Raw genomic sequence first — 20,449 nt, 5'->3', positions numbered from 1 at the left:
CACACACATACGAGCACGCACGTACGCACGCACACACACACGAGCACACACGTACGCACGCACACACACACGACCACGCACGTACGCACGCACACACACACGAGCTCGCACGTACGCACGCACACACATACGAGCACGCACGTACGCACGCACACACACACGAGCACGCACACACACACGAGCACGCACACACACACGAGCACGCACGTACGCACGCACACACACGAGCACGCACGTACGCACGCAAACACAAGGCATCTAATCCAATAAGGCAGTCTCACCGATATACTTGTCCTTATTCTTCTTGGCTTTCTTACGTTCCTCTCTCAGCTTGTCATCGTCTTGGATGAAGTCGATCAGTTCCCGTACCTTGTGTCGCACGTTTATACCCTGGAATATGACGCGTAGGCCTTATTAAAGCACGGCGTGGATGTGAAAGGCATTCGATTAAACCACATATGCTACATGCGATTTCTAAGGTATATCAGATATGATATCAGTCAGATAGCGGCAGTATTTTAAACAGGACATAGATTTACAACTGAATATTAAGCTACTGGTTCTATTTGATTGTTTGAATACAAAACAGGTGTGTGTAATTATATAATTGTTAATGTCCTAGCATAACATAGTACTATGATATAATAGACCTTACTAACTTTAATGTTTGTGTTGTTTTAGGTGAAGAGATATTCTATGTCATACTAACTACTACTATTTTCTATAAACTTTTTAAATAAACTACACCGATCAATCTCCTTCATCAATGATTCGACATTGGCGAAATCATCTGTGCTCATTTGGCACTACTGAAAGCCATTAATCAAGAAGAAGAAGAATACAAAACAACTGATAGGCGGTTAAAATTATATCGCACTGTGGCTAATTCATGCTTTCATTTTTTAATTTATAAGTAACTTTTCAATTTTAATGCAATTATAGCCTGGCCGGGAAATTTCCGGACAACCCATTCCTGATTTATTGAAGTTAAAACTTCTTTACGCACGCTTGAATCGGGCAGTAAGCTGGTGAAGGCGTGACGTGAACGTTACGAAAAGTGTGATCGGGCGAGGCGAACGGAACTTGACAAGGAGATATAAGTTAGATGAAGCTAAAAAAGTTTTACTTCAGTCGCATAGTCTAAGGCACACTCGTTTTTTTTTATATGCAAATATTTATTTATTTATTTATTCATAAGTCAACACCAACAAGTAGTACAACAACAAATACAAAATTAACAAAGTAAACATCAGTATCTAGATAATTGCCTACTTTTTTACAGGTGTTCCCAAATTACTAAGAATATCGTCAAAATCTAAATAAGTCAAAATAAAAATTGTCTATTTAGTATACATTAATAAATACTAGCTGTGCCCGCGGCTTCGCCCGCGTTGAAATCAGTTTGTCACAAAGTTTTCCCGGCAAACTTCCAGTGAAACTCTCATCAAAATCGGCTTTGCCGTTCCGTAAACCTTCCTCTTGAAGCCCTCTCTCCATTTGTGAAACCGCATGAAAATCCGTTAAGTAGATTTTGAGGGAATCGGTCACATATGCTTTCGGGAACTTTGTTTTATAATACACTAACTGTTGCCCGCGACTACGTCCGCGTGGTTATGAAGATATGCATTACTATTAAGATGCTTAACGCAAATTATTTTTTTATTTCAGTCACTTGAAATGCTTATCACTCTGAGTAACTTTTTCAAAGGCACAATTTAGTATAATTTAATAGTTATTTTTATAAAACCTCTCTATACACCACATTTTTAGTTTTATTTTCAGGCTGCAGTATGAATAACCTATCAGGCGAACTTGTTGCTACTGTATATGTTTCATACAAACTATCAACCCCAATTAAACCCCCTTAGCGATGGAATATCGCAAAATCCGTTCTTAGCGGACGTCTACTAACTATAATCTACCTCCCTGCCAAATTTCATCTTTGTCCATCTTGGATGGATGGACCATCCAGCGGTTTTTGAGTTCTCGTGATGTCAATCAGTGACCTTTCTCTTTTATATATATAGATTACGATGTATTATTTGGACACTTCCTCGCCATCTATAGAGCATACATTTTAAATTTCAAGTCTCTTACCTTAATAACATATGACTTTCATATAAACTTCCAACCCCCGTTTTATCCCCTTATGGATCGAGTTTCGTAAAATCCGTTTTCAGCGGATGTTTACGCCCTATAAGGACCCTATCTGCAAAATTTCAAGTTTGTAGCTGTTATAGTTTTAGAGATTTCCTGATGAGTGAGTCAACCTACCATACCCCATTTTAACCCCAAAAGGGAGTTGATTTCTAAAGATACATTATTTGAACACCTTCTCAACATCTATAGAGCATACATTTTAAATTTCAAGTCTCTTACTTCAAAAACATAGGACTTTCATACAAACTTCCAACCCCCGTTTTATCCCCTTAGGGGTCGAATTTCATAAAATTCGTTCTTAGCAAATGTATATGCCCTATAAGGAACCTACTTGCCAATTTTCAAATTTGTAGCTGTTATAGTTTCGGAGATTTCGTGATGAGTAAGTCAACCTATCATCCCCCGTTTTAACCCCAAAAGGGAGTTGATTTCTAAAGATACATTATTTGAACACCTTCTCACTATCTATAGAGCATACATTTTAAATTTCAAGTCTCTTCCTCCAAAAACATAGGACTTTCATACAAACTTCCAACCCCCTTTTTATCCCCTTAGGGGTAGAGTTTCATAAAATTCGTTCTTAGCAAATGTATACGCCCTATAAGAAACGTACCTGCCAAATTTCAAGTTTGTAGGTATTATAGTTTTAGAGATTTCCTGATGAGTGAGTCAACCTACCATACCCCATTTTAACCCCAAAAGGGAGTTGATTTCTAAAGATACATTATTTAAACATCTTCTCAACATCTATAGAGCATACATTTTAAATTTCAAGTCTCTTACTTCAAAAACATAGGACTTTCATACAAACTTCCAACCCCCGTTTTATCACCTTAGGGGTCGAATTTCATAAAATTCGTTCTTAGCAAATGTATATGCCCTATAAGGAACCTACTTGCCAATTTTCAAATTTGTAGCTGTTATAGTTTCGGAGATTTCGTGATGAGTAAGTCAACCTATCATCCCCCGTTTTAACCCCAAAAGGGAGTTGATTTCTAAAGATACATTATTTGAACACCTTCTCACTATCTATAGAGCATACATTTTAAATTTAAAGTCTCTTCCTCCAAAAACATAGGACTTTCATACAAACTTCCAACCCCCTTTTTATCCCCTTAGGGGTAGAGTTTCATAAAATTCGTTCTTAGCAAATGTATACGCCCTATAAGAAACGTACCTTCCAAATTTCAAGTTTGTAGGTATTATAGTTTCGGAGATTTCGTGATGAGTGAATCAACCTACCATCCCCCGTTTTAACCCCAAAAGGGAGTTGATTTCTAAATATACATTATTTGGACACCTTCTCACCATCTATAGAGCATAATTTTAAATTTCAAGTCTCTTACTTCAAAAACATAGGACTTTCATACAAACTTCCAAACCCCGTTTTACCCCCTTAGGGGTCGAGTTTTGTAAAACCCGTTCTTAGCGAATGTCTGCGCCCTATAAGAAGCCTATCTGCCAAATTTCAAGTTTGTAGGTGTTATAGTTTCGGAGATTTCGTGATGAGTGAGTAAACCTACCATCCCCCGTTTTAACCCCAAAAGGGAGTTGATTTCTAAAGATTCATTATTTGAACACCTTCTCATCATCTATAAGGTATACATTTTAAATTTCAAGTCTCTTACTTCAAAAACATGGGACTTTCATACAAACTTCCAATCCCCTTTTTACCCCCTTAAGGGTCGAATTTTGTAAAATTCGTTCTTAGCGGATGTCTACGCCCTATAAGGAGCCTTTCTGCCAATTTTCAAGTTTGTAACTGTTATAGTTTCAGATATTTCGTGATCAGTGAGCCAACCTACTATCCCCCGTTTTAACCCAAAAAGGGGTTGATTTCTAAAGATACATTATTTGGACACCTTTTTACCATCTATCTATAGAGCTTACATTTTAAATTTCAAGTCTCTTACGTCAAAAACACGGGACTCTCATACAAACTTCCAACCCCCATTTTACCCTCTTAGGGGTTGAGTTTCGTAAAATCCGTTCTTAGCGGATATCTACGTCCTATAATGAGCCTACCTGCCAAATTTCAAGTTTGTAGGTGTTATAGTTTCGGAGATTTCGTGATGAATGACCTTTCGCGTTTATATATATTATAGATTATAGATTATAGATTATAGATATAGATTCGAGATTAAATTCAATATAAATATACAGAATAAAATCAACATTAATGTCAGAGAGAGTCAAATATATGTCAAAGTGTTAAATGTCATTGTTATTAATAAAATACATTGTTGGTTTTTTCTTAAAGTAACTTAAATTATCACCAAAAATGTCGAGGCCAAAACCGTCTGCTGAGCCATTTTTACAGTTTTTATTCTTACCATTTGAAGCATTCACATGTCTGTACATCTTATATATAAAAATGAAACGCAAAATGTGTTGCTAAGCGCAAAACTCGAGAACGGTTGGACCGATTTCGCTAATTCTTTTTTTTAAATGTTCCTTGAAGTACGAGGATGGTTCTTACGGAGAGAAAAATTCAAAAAAAAAAAATTTAAATTTCCTGAAAAAGTCTAAAAACAACACTTTTCTATACTCCCATACAAAAGATTTGTGATAATACTTAATAGTCAATTTTAACTTTAATACCATACGATAAAGTTTGTGTTAGGCGATACGAAGTTCGCTGGGTCAGCTAGTGCTATTATAATTACTGATCATTCTATTTATTGGCGAGTGACGACCTTAACGATGACGTGACGATATTAAGTCAGTATTGTAATATAAATTGAATAATCAACTTCAACCGTACCTGATCCTTGCCCAGCTCATCCACAAAGGTGTAGTTCTCAAGGGACCGGAGGTCATAGAGGTGTTCCCGAGCTGAAGTCACCACGCGCTCCGATCCGTTGCGAACCAGGTAGCTCAGCAATAGCAGGCACTGGGGGAGGGGGTTGGTTACAACATGTGGATATAATTAAGCCTCCAGTGGCTGGTCAGCTAATGACAGACACACTGTATTTGGAAGAAGATAAACTATAAACATATTAAAAATATTTTATATGTGGATAGTTTTAATATACCAAAGAGTAATAACATTTATTCTTTTTTTAATTATTATATTTCAATTATATTTTCTTAATTTACTTTATCTGCTTAGTGCTATTCCGAAGTTGTTATTAAGATTGTATAATTATAAACTGCTGGTAAGTAATACTGATGATTTAAATGACTAGTTTTCTGGATGATTTCAGTGTGAAGCGTTTATTAATATTATTATGTGCTAAGTTACATTTTTAACAGTTCGTTTTACCAAATAAACCTTACCTTGTAAGTGCGTCGCCAATGAGCCCTATTATCGTGCAACATCCGTCTCCAGAGCATCGACATAACCTCGGGGAAGTGCTCGTATGTGAACGTGGCCAGCGCCAGTTCTTGCATTTGCTGGCCCGTGGGACCCCAGGCTTCATCGGATGTCGCCTCCCGAACCTTGCCCTCGACTTCCGTGTAGTTCATCACCACATTTGTCCTGCGAGCATACGTAATGTAAGTAACTGTCTGTGGTACTTCCGCAGTTGGACAAAAAAAAAATTCTAATAAAGTAGACTTCAAAAGCACTTTTGAATCGTCACATTCGTTTGAAATGAATTGATAAAAGTCAATGTGAAGCTAGTATATCCCAATGTTGGATAAAAGCTATATTTTATTTAAAAAAAAAAGTACTATGCTGTCCTTAAAACACATCAAGTGGAATTTTACCGTTTGGATCTACCCTCCCTCTAAGTTACGCCAACAAGAAAACATTCCGATAGGTGCGTCGAGTTGGGGCACTCAATTCGCGTGATATAGATAAACCCCAAAATACGAGAAGCCGAACCGGCTTCGTTTTCGAGTTTAAGTATAGCCTCTTGAAGTTGGACAGGCTGATTACGTACCCTTAGTTTGAGTGTCATGTCAACAAGACAACTAGAACCAGTGGCGAGTCAACGCGAGAAAACCAAGAGTAGGCAACAGGCTTGCGATGCTTTTGTTTTTGCAGATGTCTATGAGCTTAGGTAATCGCGTACCATCAAGTGCGCCGTACGCTTGTTTACCGATCTAGTCACACAAAAAGTAATTCTAGGCTTAAGTCACAATTCCTTACATTACTGGTATTTCTCGAAGCATTGTTATCGGTAAGAGATAAAAATATATTGTTTTTCCGAAAGCTAAATATTTACTTTTCTTATTTCAATGTTTATCTAAAGAAAAATATTTTAAGAAATTATATTAATGTACTTAACAAACAGTTAGAAAAAGCAATTTATTTTTTGTATTTATAAAAATTGTTTGTATTTATATATATATGTATATGTGTCATCATTACAGCCTATACAGTCCACTGCTGGACATAGGCCTCCACAAGTTTACGCCAAAAATAACGTGAACTCATGTGTTTTGCCCATAGTCACCACGCTGGGCAGGCGGGTTGGTGACCGCAGGGCTGGCTTTGTCGCACCGAAAACGCTGCTGCCCGTCTTCGGCCTGTGTATTTCAAAGCCAGCAGTTGGATGGTTATCTCGCCACCGGTCGGCTTTTCAAGCTCCAAGGTGGTAGCGGAACTGTGTTATCCCTTAGTCGCCTCTTACGACACCAACGGGAAGAGGGGGTGGCTATATTCTTTAGTACCGTAGCCACACAGTATATCGTAGCCACACGTATCGTAGTACAGTATGTATATGTGTATAATTTTATATTCTACTAGCTGAGCCCGCGGCTACGCCCGCGTTGAAATTAGTGTGTCACAATGTTTTCCCGGCAAACTTCTAGTGAAACTCTCATCAAAATCGGCTTAGCCGTTCTGTAAACCTTCCTCTTGCCACTGGCGGAGTCCTCTCTCCAATGGTGAAACCGCATGAAAATTCGTTCAATAGATTTTGAGCGATTCGATCTTCGTTATGAAGATATGCATTACTATTAAGATGTTTAACGCAATTTTTTTTTTATTAAATCACTTAAAATGCTTATCAAACTGAGTAACTTTTTAAAAGGCACAATTAAGTATAATTTAATAGTTATTTTTATAAAACCTCTCTATACACCACATTTTTTGTTTTATTTTCAGGCTGTATATGTTTCATACAAACTATCAACCCCAATTAAACCCCTTTGCGGTGGAATATCGTAAAATCCGTTCTTAGCGGACGTCTGCTATCAATAATCTACCTCCCTGCCAAATTTTATCTTATTCCATCCTGGATGGATAGACCATCCAGCGGTTTTTCTGTTCTCGTGATGAGTAAGTTAGTGACCTTTCTCTTTTATATATATAGATTGCGATGCATTATTTGGACACCTCCTTACCATCTATAGAGCATACATTTTAAATTTCAAGTCGCTTACTTCAAAAACATAGGACTTTCATACAACCTCCCAACCCCCGTTTTATCGCCTTAAGGGTCGAGTTTCGTAAAATCAGCTCTTAGCGGATGTTTACGCCCTATAAGGAACCTACCTGCCAAATTTCAAGTTTGTAGCTGTTATAGTTTCGGAGATTTCGTGGTGAGGGAGTCAACCTACCATCCCCCGTTTTAACCCCAAAAATGAGTTGATTTCTAAAGATACATTATTTGGACACCTTCTCACCATCTAAAGAGCGTACATTTTAATTTCAAGTCTCTTACTTCATACAAACTTCCAACCCCCGTTTTATCCCCTTAAGGGTCGAGTTTTGTAAAATTCGTTCTTAGCGAATGTCTACGCCCTATAAGGAGCCTTCCTGCCAAATTTCAAGTTTGTAGCTGTTATAGTTCCGGAGATTTCGTGATGAGTGAGTCAATCTACCATCCCCGTTTTAACCCCAAAAGAGAGTTGCTTTCTAAAGATACATTATTTGGACACCTTCTCATATATCTCATCTATAGAGCATAAATTTTAAATTTCAAGTCTCTTACTTCAAAAACACAGGACTTTCATACAAACTTCGAACCCCCGTTTTACTCCCTTAGGGGTCAAATTTCAAACCCGTTCTTAGCGAATGTTTAAGCCTTATTAGGAGCCTATCTGCCAAATTCCAAGTTTGTAGGTGTTATAGTTCCGGAGATTTCGTGATGAGTGAGTAAACCTGCCATCCCCCGTTTTAACCCCAAAAGGGAGCTGATTTCTAAAGATATATTATTTGGACACCTTCTCATCATCTATAAGGCATACATTTTAAATTTCAAGTCTCATACTTCGAAAACATGGGACTTTCACACAAACTTCCAACCCCCGTTTTACCCCCTTAGGGGTCGAATTTCATGAAATTCGTTCTTAGCGAATGTCTACGCTCTATAAGGAGCCTTCCTGCCAATTTTCAAGTTTGTGGGTGTTATAATTTCGGAGATTTCGTGATGAGTGAGTCAACCTACCACCCCCCGTTTTAACCCCAAAAGGGAGTTGATTTCTAGAGATACATTATTTGGACACCCTCTCATCATATGTAGAGCTTACATTTTAAATTTCAACTCTCTTACTTCAAAAACATAGGACTTTCATACAAACTTGCAACCCCCGTTTTACCCCCTTAGGGGCCGAGTTTCGTAAAATCCGTTCTTAGCGGATATCTACGTCCTATAAGAAGCCTACCTGCCAAATTTCAAATTTGTAGGTGTTATAGTTTCGGAGATTTCGTGATGAGTGAGTGACCTTTCGCTTTTATATATATTATAGATTATAGATATTGCAATTTATTCTAATTTATGTAACAATTGTATGTACACTTTCTAACAGCTTTTCTATACCCTGTCCTATACCCAAAGGTTATCTGGAAGAAATCGCTCTCTTAGCGATAAGACCGCCTTTGTACATATTCCTCTAATTGTACTACTATTGTTTGTATCTTTCAATTTTGTGCAATAAAGAATATTATTATTATTAATCATTGTTATAATGTTAATATTTTTTTGACGACGCAATAGCGCAGTGATCTTAAAAGCAGACTAATTTTCTATTAATCGCGGTTCGATCCGGCAAGTGACAAATAAGTTCCTCACGTTTTTACATATTTATCAAAAATTTATTGCACTTACTGATTGAAATGAAACAAAAACTCTGTCAAGATTAGTGAATATAACAGACATATGGCGAAATTGTTTGTATATTACACAGATATAAATAACATCATAATGCTGAAATGTTTGCTTGTTTGAACGCTCTAATCTCTATTGGTTCGAATTGAAAAATTCTTGTTGTGTTGAATATTCTTAACCGAAGAAGGCTTTATAATATAGACAGGCTATATAATATATTATACATTTTTTTTTATCCAGCCAACGCGAGTGAAACCGCGGGCCAAATCTACTATAGAGATAAAACGTTCACGTAACTATTTTGTACATGGCTGCAAGTTGCAATCTTAAGAGAAAGGGCGTTATCAAGGTTGTATCATATTGGGTAATGTTTATGCCAAAATTGGCTATAGATGATGTTGTATGAGCTTTAAATGGATATCGTAATAAATATATATTATTTATATATGTTGCACCTACACACATGGTCGTCTGTACCTAAGGTAGGCAAATAAATGAATTTTGGACGGGATCTCTCACTGCCGAGCGTCGTAAAAGCCGTCGTGGCAGGCGGCGGTTTCCTCCTGGGAAGGGATAATGACACAGAAGCAGGCCGCGGAGCGGTTCAGGGAGAATGACGTCTCCACTGATGCACTCCGGCGCAAACGTACGGTGGCAAGAACGGAGAGACGGTTTGCCCACCTCCTCCCCCCCTCGTAATAGTGGGGTCGCCGACAGATAGTTGGGGGACTTCGACCGGCCGGACGACACGACCCCACATGTCTGAGGGGTAGCCTTGTTGTGAGCGAGACCGCCCCACCATTGTACCGCGGCCCGGAGGTTTCATCCGGGCCTACCGCCGGGGCGAGGTGGCGAATGCTAGCGCGAGCCCATCTCGCCCCACCCAGGAGAAAGACTGCTCACAGGTGGTTGGTTTTTTGTCAGTAAGAATCTGACATAACCCTATGGCGGAGGGGCACCAGAGGGTATGATGGATTTTCGTAAAAAAAGGCAAATAAATGCCTTAAAAAATTGTTTATCAATATTCCAATTCATACCAAAACAAAAATTACTTTTTAAGTAGGCTTCAAAAGCACTTTTAAATCGTCAATTTACAAATTAAAACTAAATTTGTTTTCATTAATTAATTATAGTTATAAAAGTGAAGCTATGGTAGCTTTATTTTTATGGTAGTTTTTTTTAACGAGAAGAATCGATGATTAAAATTTAGAATCGTTTGGCACAAATTTAAAGGCGAGAAAGGGTTAGGGGGAAGGGGGAGTCTCCCTCATACCACTCGCAATACAAGGTAATGCACCATTCTAAAAGAAAAAAGAAATCCCATAGACCTGAGCCCAAAATTCGACCGTTTATCGGCATAATTTCGTTCCGTGACGTCTTCGGCGCTGCGGTAGTAGTATTACTGTTATCAATTAAAACTGATCCATCAAGATTATCTTTTATGTATTTAAAAGTTAAAAGTCACACATTCGTTCACGGACTAATCGCATAATCTCATAACTAATAGATGTTGAAATTTTGATGAGCTGATTATAAGTAGAAGTCAGGTAAGACAGTTATATATTAGGTAGAGCAGAACAGGATATATATCCAGCTCAAAATTGGGAGAAGTACTTGGAATCTTACATCAGATCATATCACATTAACTGAGTGCCTAGTGAGAGTTTTGTTTAATCCGTCTCGCAATAACGGGCGTAAACTTTAACTTCATTTTGTATGGGAAATTCGACATTTCAACCTAGTTCTCGCGTTTGCCGCTAGATGGCTCTATATCGACTGTATCGTATACTACTCTTTATCGTCAAGGCTGCACTGTTTAAATTCCCATACGAAATAATCTTCACGTATAAACGCGTTTCTGTCATGTTTCTGTGAATAAAACTCGCACCAGGCACTCTGAGGTGGAGCACAGCGTGAAAGTGTTGTTTCACACGTTTTCTCTCCCGTATTTTTTCATACCACGTTTCTTAAGGAGTATTACTCGAAAGAAACTGATGTAATATTGATGTATCTTTTTGTTGATTTACAAAATTGTTCCATAACACTGCGCGTTGAATCGAATGAAACGTGATAGAGACTTATTTTTACCCGACTGCCAAGGAAGGGTTATGTTTTTCGCGCGTATCTTGTATGTATGTATATTTGTATGTAATATTCTTTACTACCTCATATTTCCAGAACCACTGAACGGATTTACATAATTGAGGTATCGTTAGGTTCGTCTTAGCTGCCCAAGTGTTCTTAGATAGGTGACATTAAAAAAAATCAAACATGGCGGCTGCGCGAAGCCATTGTAGTTAATGAAAAAAAAAATTTTCTCGAATACTACAATATGGGTATCAAATTGAAGGGCACAATACAAGGATTTTAAAAAGGTATATCATGATTATTATGATTTCTTTTTTGTGATGGCATTATTTTTTTTTTTTTTTTAAACCTTCTGTATTGTATGAGCTTATGCTTAAGTGCTGATAGCTTAAGAATACTGCCTGTGGTGAATAAGGTGACCAGAGCTCCAAGAGATTGGGGGTTGTCGACAACGCGCTTGCGATGCTTCTGGTGTTGCAGACGTCTATAAGCTACGGTAATCGCTTGCTATTTCTCGACTTAGAAGCATTATTTATAGGTATTTAGGTTGTTTATAATTATTAAAAATAAACTATTTCAAATTACATATTTAGGGAGATAAGGATAGGGATGAAAGTGAGTATATAAAAATGTCCATTACAAACTTTTAAATGTAGTACATGTATATAAAACATACTATAATAATTACAATTTGGGACTGCTTTAAGATAAATTAACGCCTTTATTAGATAATCATCAAATTGATGCTAATATTGATTGATTGGTTGAGGGAGTGAACTGGTGAATGTATGGCGAGTTTTATGAAAAGTGTAATCGGGCGAGGCGAACGGAAGTTGAGAGAGAGATATAAGTTAGATGGAGCTAAAAAAGTTTTACTTCAGTCGTGTGGTCTAAAGTACACTCGTTTTTTTTTTATATAAGGTTAATATACAATTGCTGAACATGTGTTATTGAGCACAAGGTCGACCATTATGTTGTTTTCAATAATACCCATTTATAAACATACAACAAATATTAAGTGCAGGATACATTTGGGAAATTGTGTGTAACTGACTGTTAACTATACCTTTAAAACAGAAAGAATCACTACCAACTGCACCGAGGGGCCAGACAAAAATATTTTTTGCCAAATTCCACTGCTAACTTGAGATTTCAAGTGATTTGACTTACTACTTACAACTAATCTATACAAATAAATAAAATTGGAGTGTCTATTTGTGATGTTAAAATAACCGCTTTTTACTAAATTCATATGTATGTTATACATGGTACATATACCAAAATAATATTTCATTATAATTTTTGTCTGTGCGTCTGTCTGTTTGTTCCGGTTAATCTCTGAAATGACTGGACCGATTTTGTCGGGACTTTCACTGGCAGAGCTGATGTAATAAGGAGTAACTTAGGCTACATTTATTTAAGTTTTTATTTTTATTTTATAACTCTGTGAACTGAACAATAACTATTATTTTGTTAAATTCCACATGGACGAAGTTGCGGGCACAGCTAGTCTTTAAGCTGTAAATAATAAGCTTTAGTTATTTATTTCGTTTTAATACATAATTTAAATTTATTTACTACTATTATTATCGAGTAACATAATATGTAACTGTGACACAAATGTGGTTTAAGGAGATATTTGTATGCAACAATGAATCCAGTCTTAGACATCCTTATTTATCCTGTTGTGTAAAACCGGAATCTATCTAATATTCTGTTAGTGTAGTGCACTAACACACTTAAACATAATAAGAAAATTTAATTAGAATATTCTAGTACATTATTTTTAAAGCTGATCAACTTTAAAATTAAATTCCTAAAATGTTTTTTTTTAGATACGTCACTATTTAAAAAAATTGCCTGTTACAAACAAGTATAGTTCTAAATGTTGTAGATGGAATTGTGGAAAAGGATATATCTTAAACAGTAACAATATTACACCAACTTCAAATTAAATAAGTTTAAAACTATACATATGTTAAATCTTGAATGGAGGCCATGACTCAGCAAACGTAGTGTTGGACTCTCCACCAGCCAGGTTTACTGGATGACTAAAGCGGATGATGATTTTTTTTAATATTTTGTTTGTAGTATGTATACTTATATGAGTATATCTCTGTATTTATATGCGTATGTTTATTTTGCTTGTACTGTTTTATAGTCCTACCTTAAACACTTACTTTTTACTATTTTTACGCATTAAGGTTGACTGGTAGATAAGGCTGTACGGCCTTAAGTCTGCCTTTTGTGCAACCTGTTATTCTCGATGTGTTGTTATGTTGTTTTTTTTTTTGAGTTGTGTAATAAAGTTTAAATAAATAAATAAATATTTCAATCAGGTTTTTCAAACAAATCAACATTTATTGGTTCGTTTTTTGTATAATAAACCATTATAAACAAACCATAAATATTAATGACAGAAAATTTCTACGACGACATTACTGTATTTGAGATTTCATAAATAACATTTCTCAATAGAAAAGTAGTGTAGAAAGATTTATTTGCACAATTTATAATTTACATACTAAATAAATTAAAATATATTATATTTTCTTAGTTTTAATTTAGTTGATTAACATTAATATTATGAATTTTAATTAAGTTAGTAAGTGCAAAATCTGGTTAGCAGTTAACATAAAATGCGAGAAAGTTAGATATATCTACTTAAATTATAGTAAAACACTAAATGTGTTTCTATCCGCCAAAATTGGAGCAGAATGGTTGATTAAGCTCTGATCCTTCTCCTACATGGGGAAAGGTTTATATATAAATGTTCAAACGAATGCCTATTATGGCTCATTCTTGATGGTCATAGTGTTCAGCGTCTAAGAGTTACCCACTGATTACGTGAGCAGCTCTCAGGAGTGGGATATTACAAGCTGAAGTATAAATGCGTTTCTAAGCTCAAAACTGGACCAAAAGAGCTTTTTATTAGGAATAGTAATAGATACAAATATAAGCCTATAGGCTTATAAATATAATGTAAGTTCTTGGATCTGAAAAGCATAGGTAAACTTCTTTCTAGTAGTAATAACATAATTTCACTATTTATAGTAATAAAAGATTAAATTTACAGTACTTTAATTGTAGTTTGTATGACTTTACATAGAGTGGGTTTTCTAAGTTACATCTAACAACTTATTTTATCCTAATAACTTAAGCGATAAAAAAAATCTCAGATTCGAACTTTTTAAATTAAATTTAACATAAGCATGACAGAGATGTTAATTTTTATAGAGTAATATACCAAATATTATATTAAACGATATTGTTTAGAGAACCAGTTACCCTCTTATCAATCTCTTGAATTCTAATAAATTCTTAATCATAATTTTATTGTTATTGTGTTAATTCTTTAAGTTATACATATTTACGATTCTATCAAATTTTATAGTATTGGACGCATGATTTAGAATTCTCTTTAAACATAACTTTACATTTATTAAGTGTATTATATTCTAACAGATAATAATGAATGATGATGTGACATAAATTCTTAATAACAAGGCACATTTCATTTGCAATTCTATCACTGAGTCAGTCAAGCGACTCCAGTTAAATTGTAATAAATTCAAACTAGTTTACTCTGGTCTTATTTTTACTTCTCTACTCCCACAACGTGTACTTGACATGGTACACGTTTTCTATATTGGACAAAATAGCCATGTAATTATGGTCTTATTATCAATTACATGTTTTTTTTTAGTTGTCATGAATACTGTGGTTAGGTGAGTTCCCGTTTTTTTTACGCATCAAGCCTATTGACTCTTCGTGTGAGGTAAAAGGAACATGTGATAATAAATGCAGGCATAATTTTTAAAAACGATTCGAAATCACTTAATTCACGTTTGTTATCTTTTTTCTTTACCATTTGTTCTGCTGATAAGGAGTGCCTTGGACAAAATATCTTGAACAATCCACGGTAGTTCCACGATGTTTATAAAAAATACAGCCAACATACGAATCTTTTATGGCGATATATTGATGTTTGACGCGTGAAATATTAATAATATGGTCAATTAACATCAAGGATGTTACTAATTTACATAAAATTATCTAAAATATTGTTCAGACTTACACTTTGTCCGCCAGCTCCCGGACTTTCCACATGCTTATAAATCGATCCATTTCACTGCACAGTTGTTATGTGATGTATTAAAAAATAAAATCACTGTAATTACACGGAAAATAACATAAAAATTAACTATAAAAGCGAGCTGATGATTTGGCTGACATTCTCGCAAAATGGCGAGAGACAAATAATGTTACCATTACCATTAACGCTGTAATCGGTTAGCATTTGTAAAAATATGAAATAATCTGACGTATAATAAAATTAAAACTGGCAAAAACGCGGGAAGTTATAAAAATCTTGGAGTGGTCTCCCTAAGTTTTTCAGTTTTTATTGTTATAATGTAGTGTAAAACATAATGCGGGTATTCTCGTATATATTTTATAATAACAACTTATTTTACAAATGTAATAATATTACAATAAATATTACACTTTATCAAAGTGTAGTGGTGTAGTGGGTGGGGGGACGCTAGACGAACGCATTTGCGGCACGATGACACGGAGACAACGATAGGTTGAGGATGCGACGAGATGAAGGGGATGCGACGACACGACAACACAATGACACGAAGACACGATAAACAGTTAGGGAGTAGTAGAGAGGGATTTTATGTAGGATAATATTTATCCCATAGAACGAGATTCTCTGAGAGCAACCGGTCAAAAGGCACAGTAGGGACACTCAATTAAGAGCGTGCACGAACTAAGCGCTAAATACTAGTGTATCAGAAGTACATTTCCTCCTGAAGTGCATGCTTACAATTGGTAACCGTCAATTTATTCTTCGTAAAACTTTGATAGCGTGATGTAACGGAGGTCAGCGTAGTGACAAGTACGTAACTTAAGACTGTCAATCATATGTTAATGTGGTCTGTAACAACACTAATTTAATACAAAAAGCTGAAAATATTTCGGGTATAGTATAGGGGCGGCAATGGAACTGGGTAAAGCTTTAGATTAGGTAAAACCGAATTTCGGGACCGTGGGGGGATGGGGGGGGAGAGGGTGGGGAACGCTACCCCTGGTACCACTGTCACACCTCGGAACCCCATGGTTATGGAGATATCCATGGTTAAAGTTTTGAGGTTAGAAGAAGAATTTCGAAAGTTAGAGGAACGCTTGGCTCCGGCGCTGCGGGAAGTGCAGCCCTTCCGCCCTCGCGTGCGAAAGCACGCTCACTCATGCTCCGTTCCGCAGCGGAGGCTGGTCGCCTTCGGCGACCAGCCTCAGCCGCTCCTCTACGCATTCGTTCGCGCGCTTTCGCACGGCGGGCGAGGGCTGCCCTCCCTTCGCGCCTCCGCGGCACAAAAAAAAACACTCTAGGGGTAGGACAGACCAAGACCACGTGGACAGTGAGGTGCTCCGATTCGGTTTTGGGTATTTTTCGAATTTCTAAACCTATATTCTAGCACGCAATGTTACTAATTTTATTAGAATATTATGTCTGACGCGTTATTTTGTTTAAAAGTGTCGATTTGTCACACAATGCAAACACTACGAGCTCAAAGGTATTATAATAGCTTTAAATTCTTCTTCTAGTCTCAAAACTTTAACCATGGATATCTCCATAACCATGGGGTTTTGAGGTATGACAGTGTTACCTTGTATAGATTCCCCTACACCCTCCACCCTCCACACCCAAAAACCCCATAATTCGTTTTTTTTTTGTACGGAGCATGAGTGAGCGTGCTTTCGCACGCAAGGGCTGCACTTCCCGTAGCGCCGGAGCCAAGCGTTCCTCTAACTTTCGAAATTCTTCTTCTAACCTCAAAACTTTAACCATGGATATCTCCATAACCATGGGATTCCGAGGTGTGACAGTGGTACCAGGGGTAGCGTTTCCCACCCTCTCCCCCCCCATCCCCCCACGGTCCCGAAATTCGGTTTTACCTAATCTAGATCTTAGCCTGGAACTGTATTATCCCTTAGCCGGCTCTTACGACACCCACGGGAAGAGTGGGGGTGGCTAAATTTTTTGTGCCGTAACCACACAGCAAACCTTGGAACTTAAAAAGCAGACCGATGGCGGGATAACCATCCAACTGCTGGCTTTGAAATACAAAGACCGAAGACGAGCAGCAGTGTTTTCGGTGCGACAAAGCCAGCCCTGCGATCAACAACCCGCCTGCCCAGCGTGGTGACTATGGGCAAAACACACGAGTTCATGCTATTTTTGGCGCGAACTTTTGGAGGCCTATGTCCAGCAGTGGACTGCAAATTATTATTACACTCTTAAATAGGCAAAAATGAGCATTTTAATAAAAAAATCTCAATTTATCTATTCTCGGTCTCGGCCGAAAACGAAAACCGTGTCTCGGTCGACCCTTAGTGACCAGTTTTCTTGCATTTACTAATTGTCATTACAGTTCTCTGGGCAAAACACAAAACACTCTCCTGTTACTAGCGGAGATTGCGTCGTGGGGGTCAATTTTATTTTACTTTTTTTTACTGCAAATGGTTTTAGCACAAATATCTAATTTGAGATAAATTACGAAAATTTGTGCCGTTTAGCCATTTCAACTCATGCTTTTAACATTGTATTCCTGACATGAAACCAAGACTTAGTTGACCCTGGTTGCGTTTTACAAAACCATCTTTTCGTTACCTCTCCCAGGAAACCAGCGGCAGTCTTTTCCCGTTTTTGAATTATAAAGACTAATTCCACGCCATGTTTCGCTGTTTCCACCTTACTGTATGGAGCTGAAAGATTAATTCCAAAACTTTAAACTTGAAAATGACGTATTCATATTTCGTTTTGTACTACCTGGCGATCTGCACCAGCTTCGCACGGGCACACCGCAGCATGAGCGTATAGTAGTAGAGTAAGAAAGTTTTCTTTTATTTGGCGACATCCTCAAGATATTTTGTTGAGTTAAATTATGTAAAGAATTATCATAATGTGCATGAAACATTATTTATTTAAATTGATAACAATCAATACTGTATCAGTCCAAATAACATTACAAGTATACAACCGCTTTGTACGTCGTAATTCGAAAGGTATAATAAGCTATCCCTTAAATATAAATACTTACATATGTCATTGCAGACTTTTTGTAGAGCTATAAAAGAGTAGGGTACAGGTAACATACTGCTCAAAATCTGGATCGAGCAGCCCGAATGGGGAACATCTTAACCTTACAGAAGATCACAGCTAAATAACACTACTTTCAAGCAGTGTTGTGTTCCTGTGGTAAGGAGACCAGAGCTCCTGGGGAGGGTCAGAGGTAGGGTCGACAATGCCCATACGATACTTACGGTGTTGCAGGCGTTCATAGGCTACGATAGCCGCTAACCATCAGGTCGACCGAAAGTGTTTGTTGATAGACTCTCATAACTCTCTATGAGAATTTGATCTGCCATTTGCATTTCCATTGTCCATGTTTTATGAGAGTTTTTCCATAGGGTTTGGCAGCGTTTTAATGAAAGCTCCTAGGCGGCCTAATTTACAACGATTTCTTTACCAATTAACGTTATACTTCAACTAATTTACACCAAAGCTCGTAAATCTGGCTCAAAATTGACTGTCTATTAATGAAAATTGGGTATAGACATAAAACAATAATAACTTTGAGGTAAAAATGTCACTTGCGTGTTACGTAATGTTTGCGTTAGCGCGCGAGGGTTAAAGGTCTTTAAAATTTGTGTTACATATAACATGAAGGGCCCTTACATATTCATTGAATAATGTCTAACTAATAGACAGAGAAATACGTTGGGGTACTTTTATAATATTTTAAGAATAAGATGATATGTGATCAGGAATTAAATAACTTCAATTGAAATAAAACAACAAAGAAATAATTTATATTACTTTTAATCAAATTTATTTAATTTTTAAACTGTTACATACTAAAGACAAGTTAAACTCCTATAGTGCAACATTTACACAATCTTTATATGTAACTTCATACTTTTGCTAATGTTTTTTTACTCTCTCTAGAATTATTAATATATTTAAAAAACGAGTGTGCTTTAGACCTCACGACACAAGTAAAACTTCTTTAGCTCCATCTAACTCTCTCAACTTCCGTTTTCCTCGCCCGATCACACTTTTCGTAACACTCTCGTCACACATTCACCAGCTCAAGTCAAGCGTGCGTACAGAAGTTTTACTTCAAAAACTTTTCATTTACTTAGTATTTGTTGCTTAGTGTTGTACACAATTTTAAAGTGATTCCCCATATGAGACATTCCTTAAATCTACCCAGTACAATCTACCAGTTGCCAGTTAACAACTTATTACACGAACTAAGCCTACTTCAAACCTAACATTTATTAAATTTATATTAAAAATTTTATTTCATACAAATTTTGTCTAACAATAACGAAAAAATAAATAAATAATTACCCAAATTGGTAGTCCTCCCGAATTTATGCGCGTACACATATTACGACATTTCTTTTTTATATATACAGATAAAATAAAAACAAAATAAGAAAGATACGCATAAAATAAAAAAGGTAATAACTATTTTTTATTTATAATATTTAAAAAAAATGCATCGTTATAAATAATTATTTATATTACAGTTTATTAACAATCGAATAAATTTTTAATGGCAATACCATTTATTGTAATCAAACACCTTTTTCGGATTTTATCGCGGTTTACTAAGTATCAGGGCTGCCAGATGGGGCGATTTGTCGCCAATTGGGCGATTTTTTTCTTGGATACGCTCCTTTTTTTAAGTTTGGGCGACGTCGCAAATTAGGCTCTTTTTAATCCTCAGCGTTGGCAACAAGTTAAAAGTACAAAAACCGTTACAAAAAATATTGTTTTTTTTTTTTAATGTTCCAATAAGCTTCCTTTAATTTTGAAATTGAGTCAATATATTTTATCTGTATCTTTTATTTTATCTTTTGTATCTTGGGACATCATGTAAGTTAATAATACTTTAAATAAATAATTTTTAATTTCGAGTCTGTTATGATAGACTGTCATAAAAAACTGACAGACAGATGCTAGTGTATTTTCAAACTAAGTTATTTCATTATAACGAGTGAATTTCGCGTAAACATTAGAAAACAATAGGAAATATCATTGCTAAAATAATTTATTCAGGACTAGAGATGCTTAGCAGTAATTCCTTGAGAGCGAGGATTTTATAATCGTGTTTCAATTG

The 20,449-nt window shown here is 36.3% G+C and overlaps 1 protein-coding gene across 1 annotated transcript in view; it reads right to left on the bottom strand.

The window, feature by feature from the left end:
- Window positions 1-15,510, bottom strand: part of LOC123664913 (telomere length regulation protein TEL2 homolog) — a 33,402-nt gene extending 17,892 nt beyond the window's left edge. Inside the window, exons 1-4 of the mRNA XM_045599282.1 lie at window positions 15,328-15,510; window positions 5,440-5,641; window positions 4,925-5,053; window positions 282-390 (exon numbers count right to left, since the gene is read on the bottom strand). Of these exons, the coding sequence (XP_045455238.1) occupies window positions 282-390; window positions 4,925-5,053; window positions 5,440-5,641; window positions 15,328-15,377 (490 nt within the window). The 5' untranslated portion in view covers window positions 15,378-15,510. The remainder of the gene's footprint in view (window positions 1-281; window positions 391-4,924; window positions 5,054-5,439; window positions 5,642-15,327) is intronic.
- Between the last annotated feature and the right edge of the window lie 4,939 nt (window positions 15,511-20,449).

The sequence above is a fragment of the Melitaea cinxia genome, chromosome 23 (assembly GCF_905220565.1).
Source record: "Melitaea cinxia chromosome 23, ilMelCinx1.1, whole genome shotgun sequence".
Lineage (NCBI taxonomy): Eukaryota > Metazoa > Arthropoda > Insecta > Lepidoptera > Nymphalidae > Melitaea > Melitaea cinxia.
Note: the sequence above shows the minus strand (reverse complement) of the source record. Positions and strands in the feature narration are given on the sequence as shown.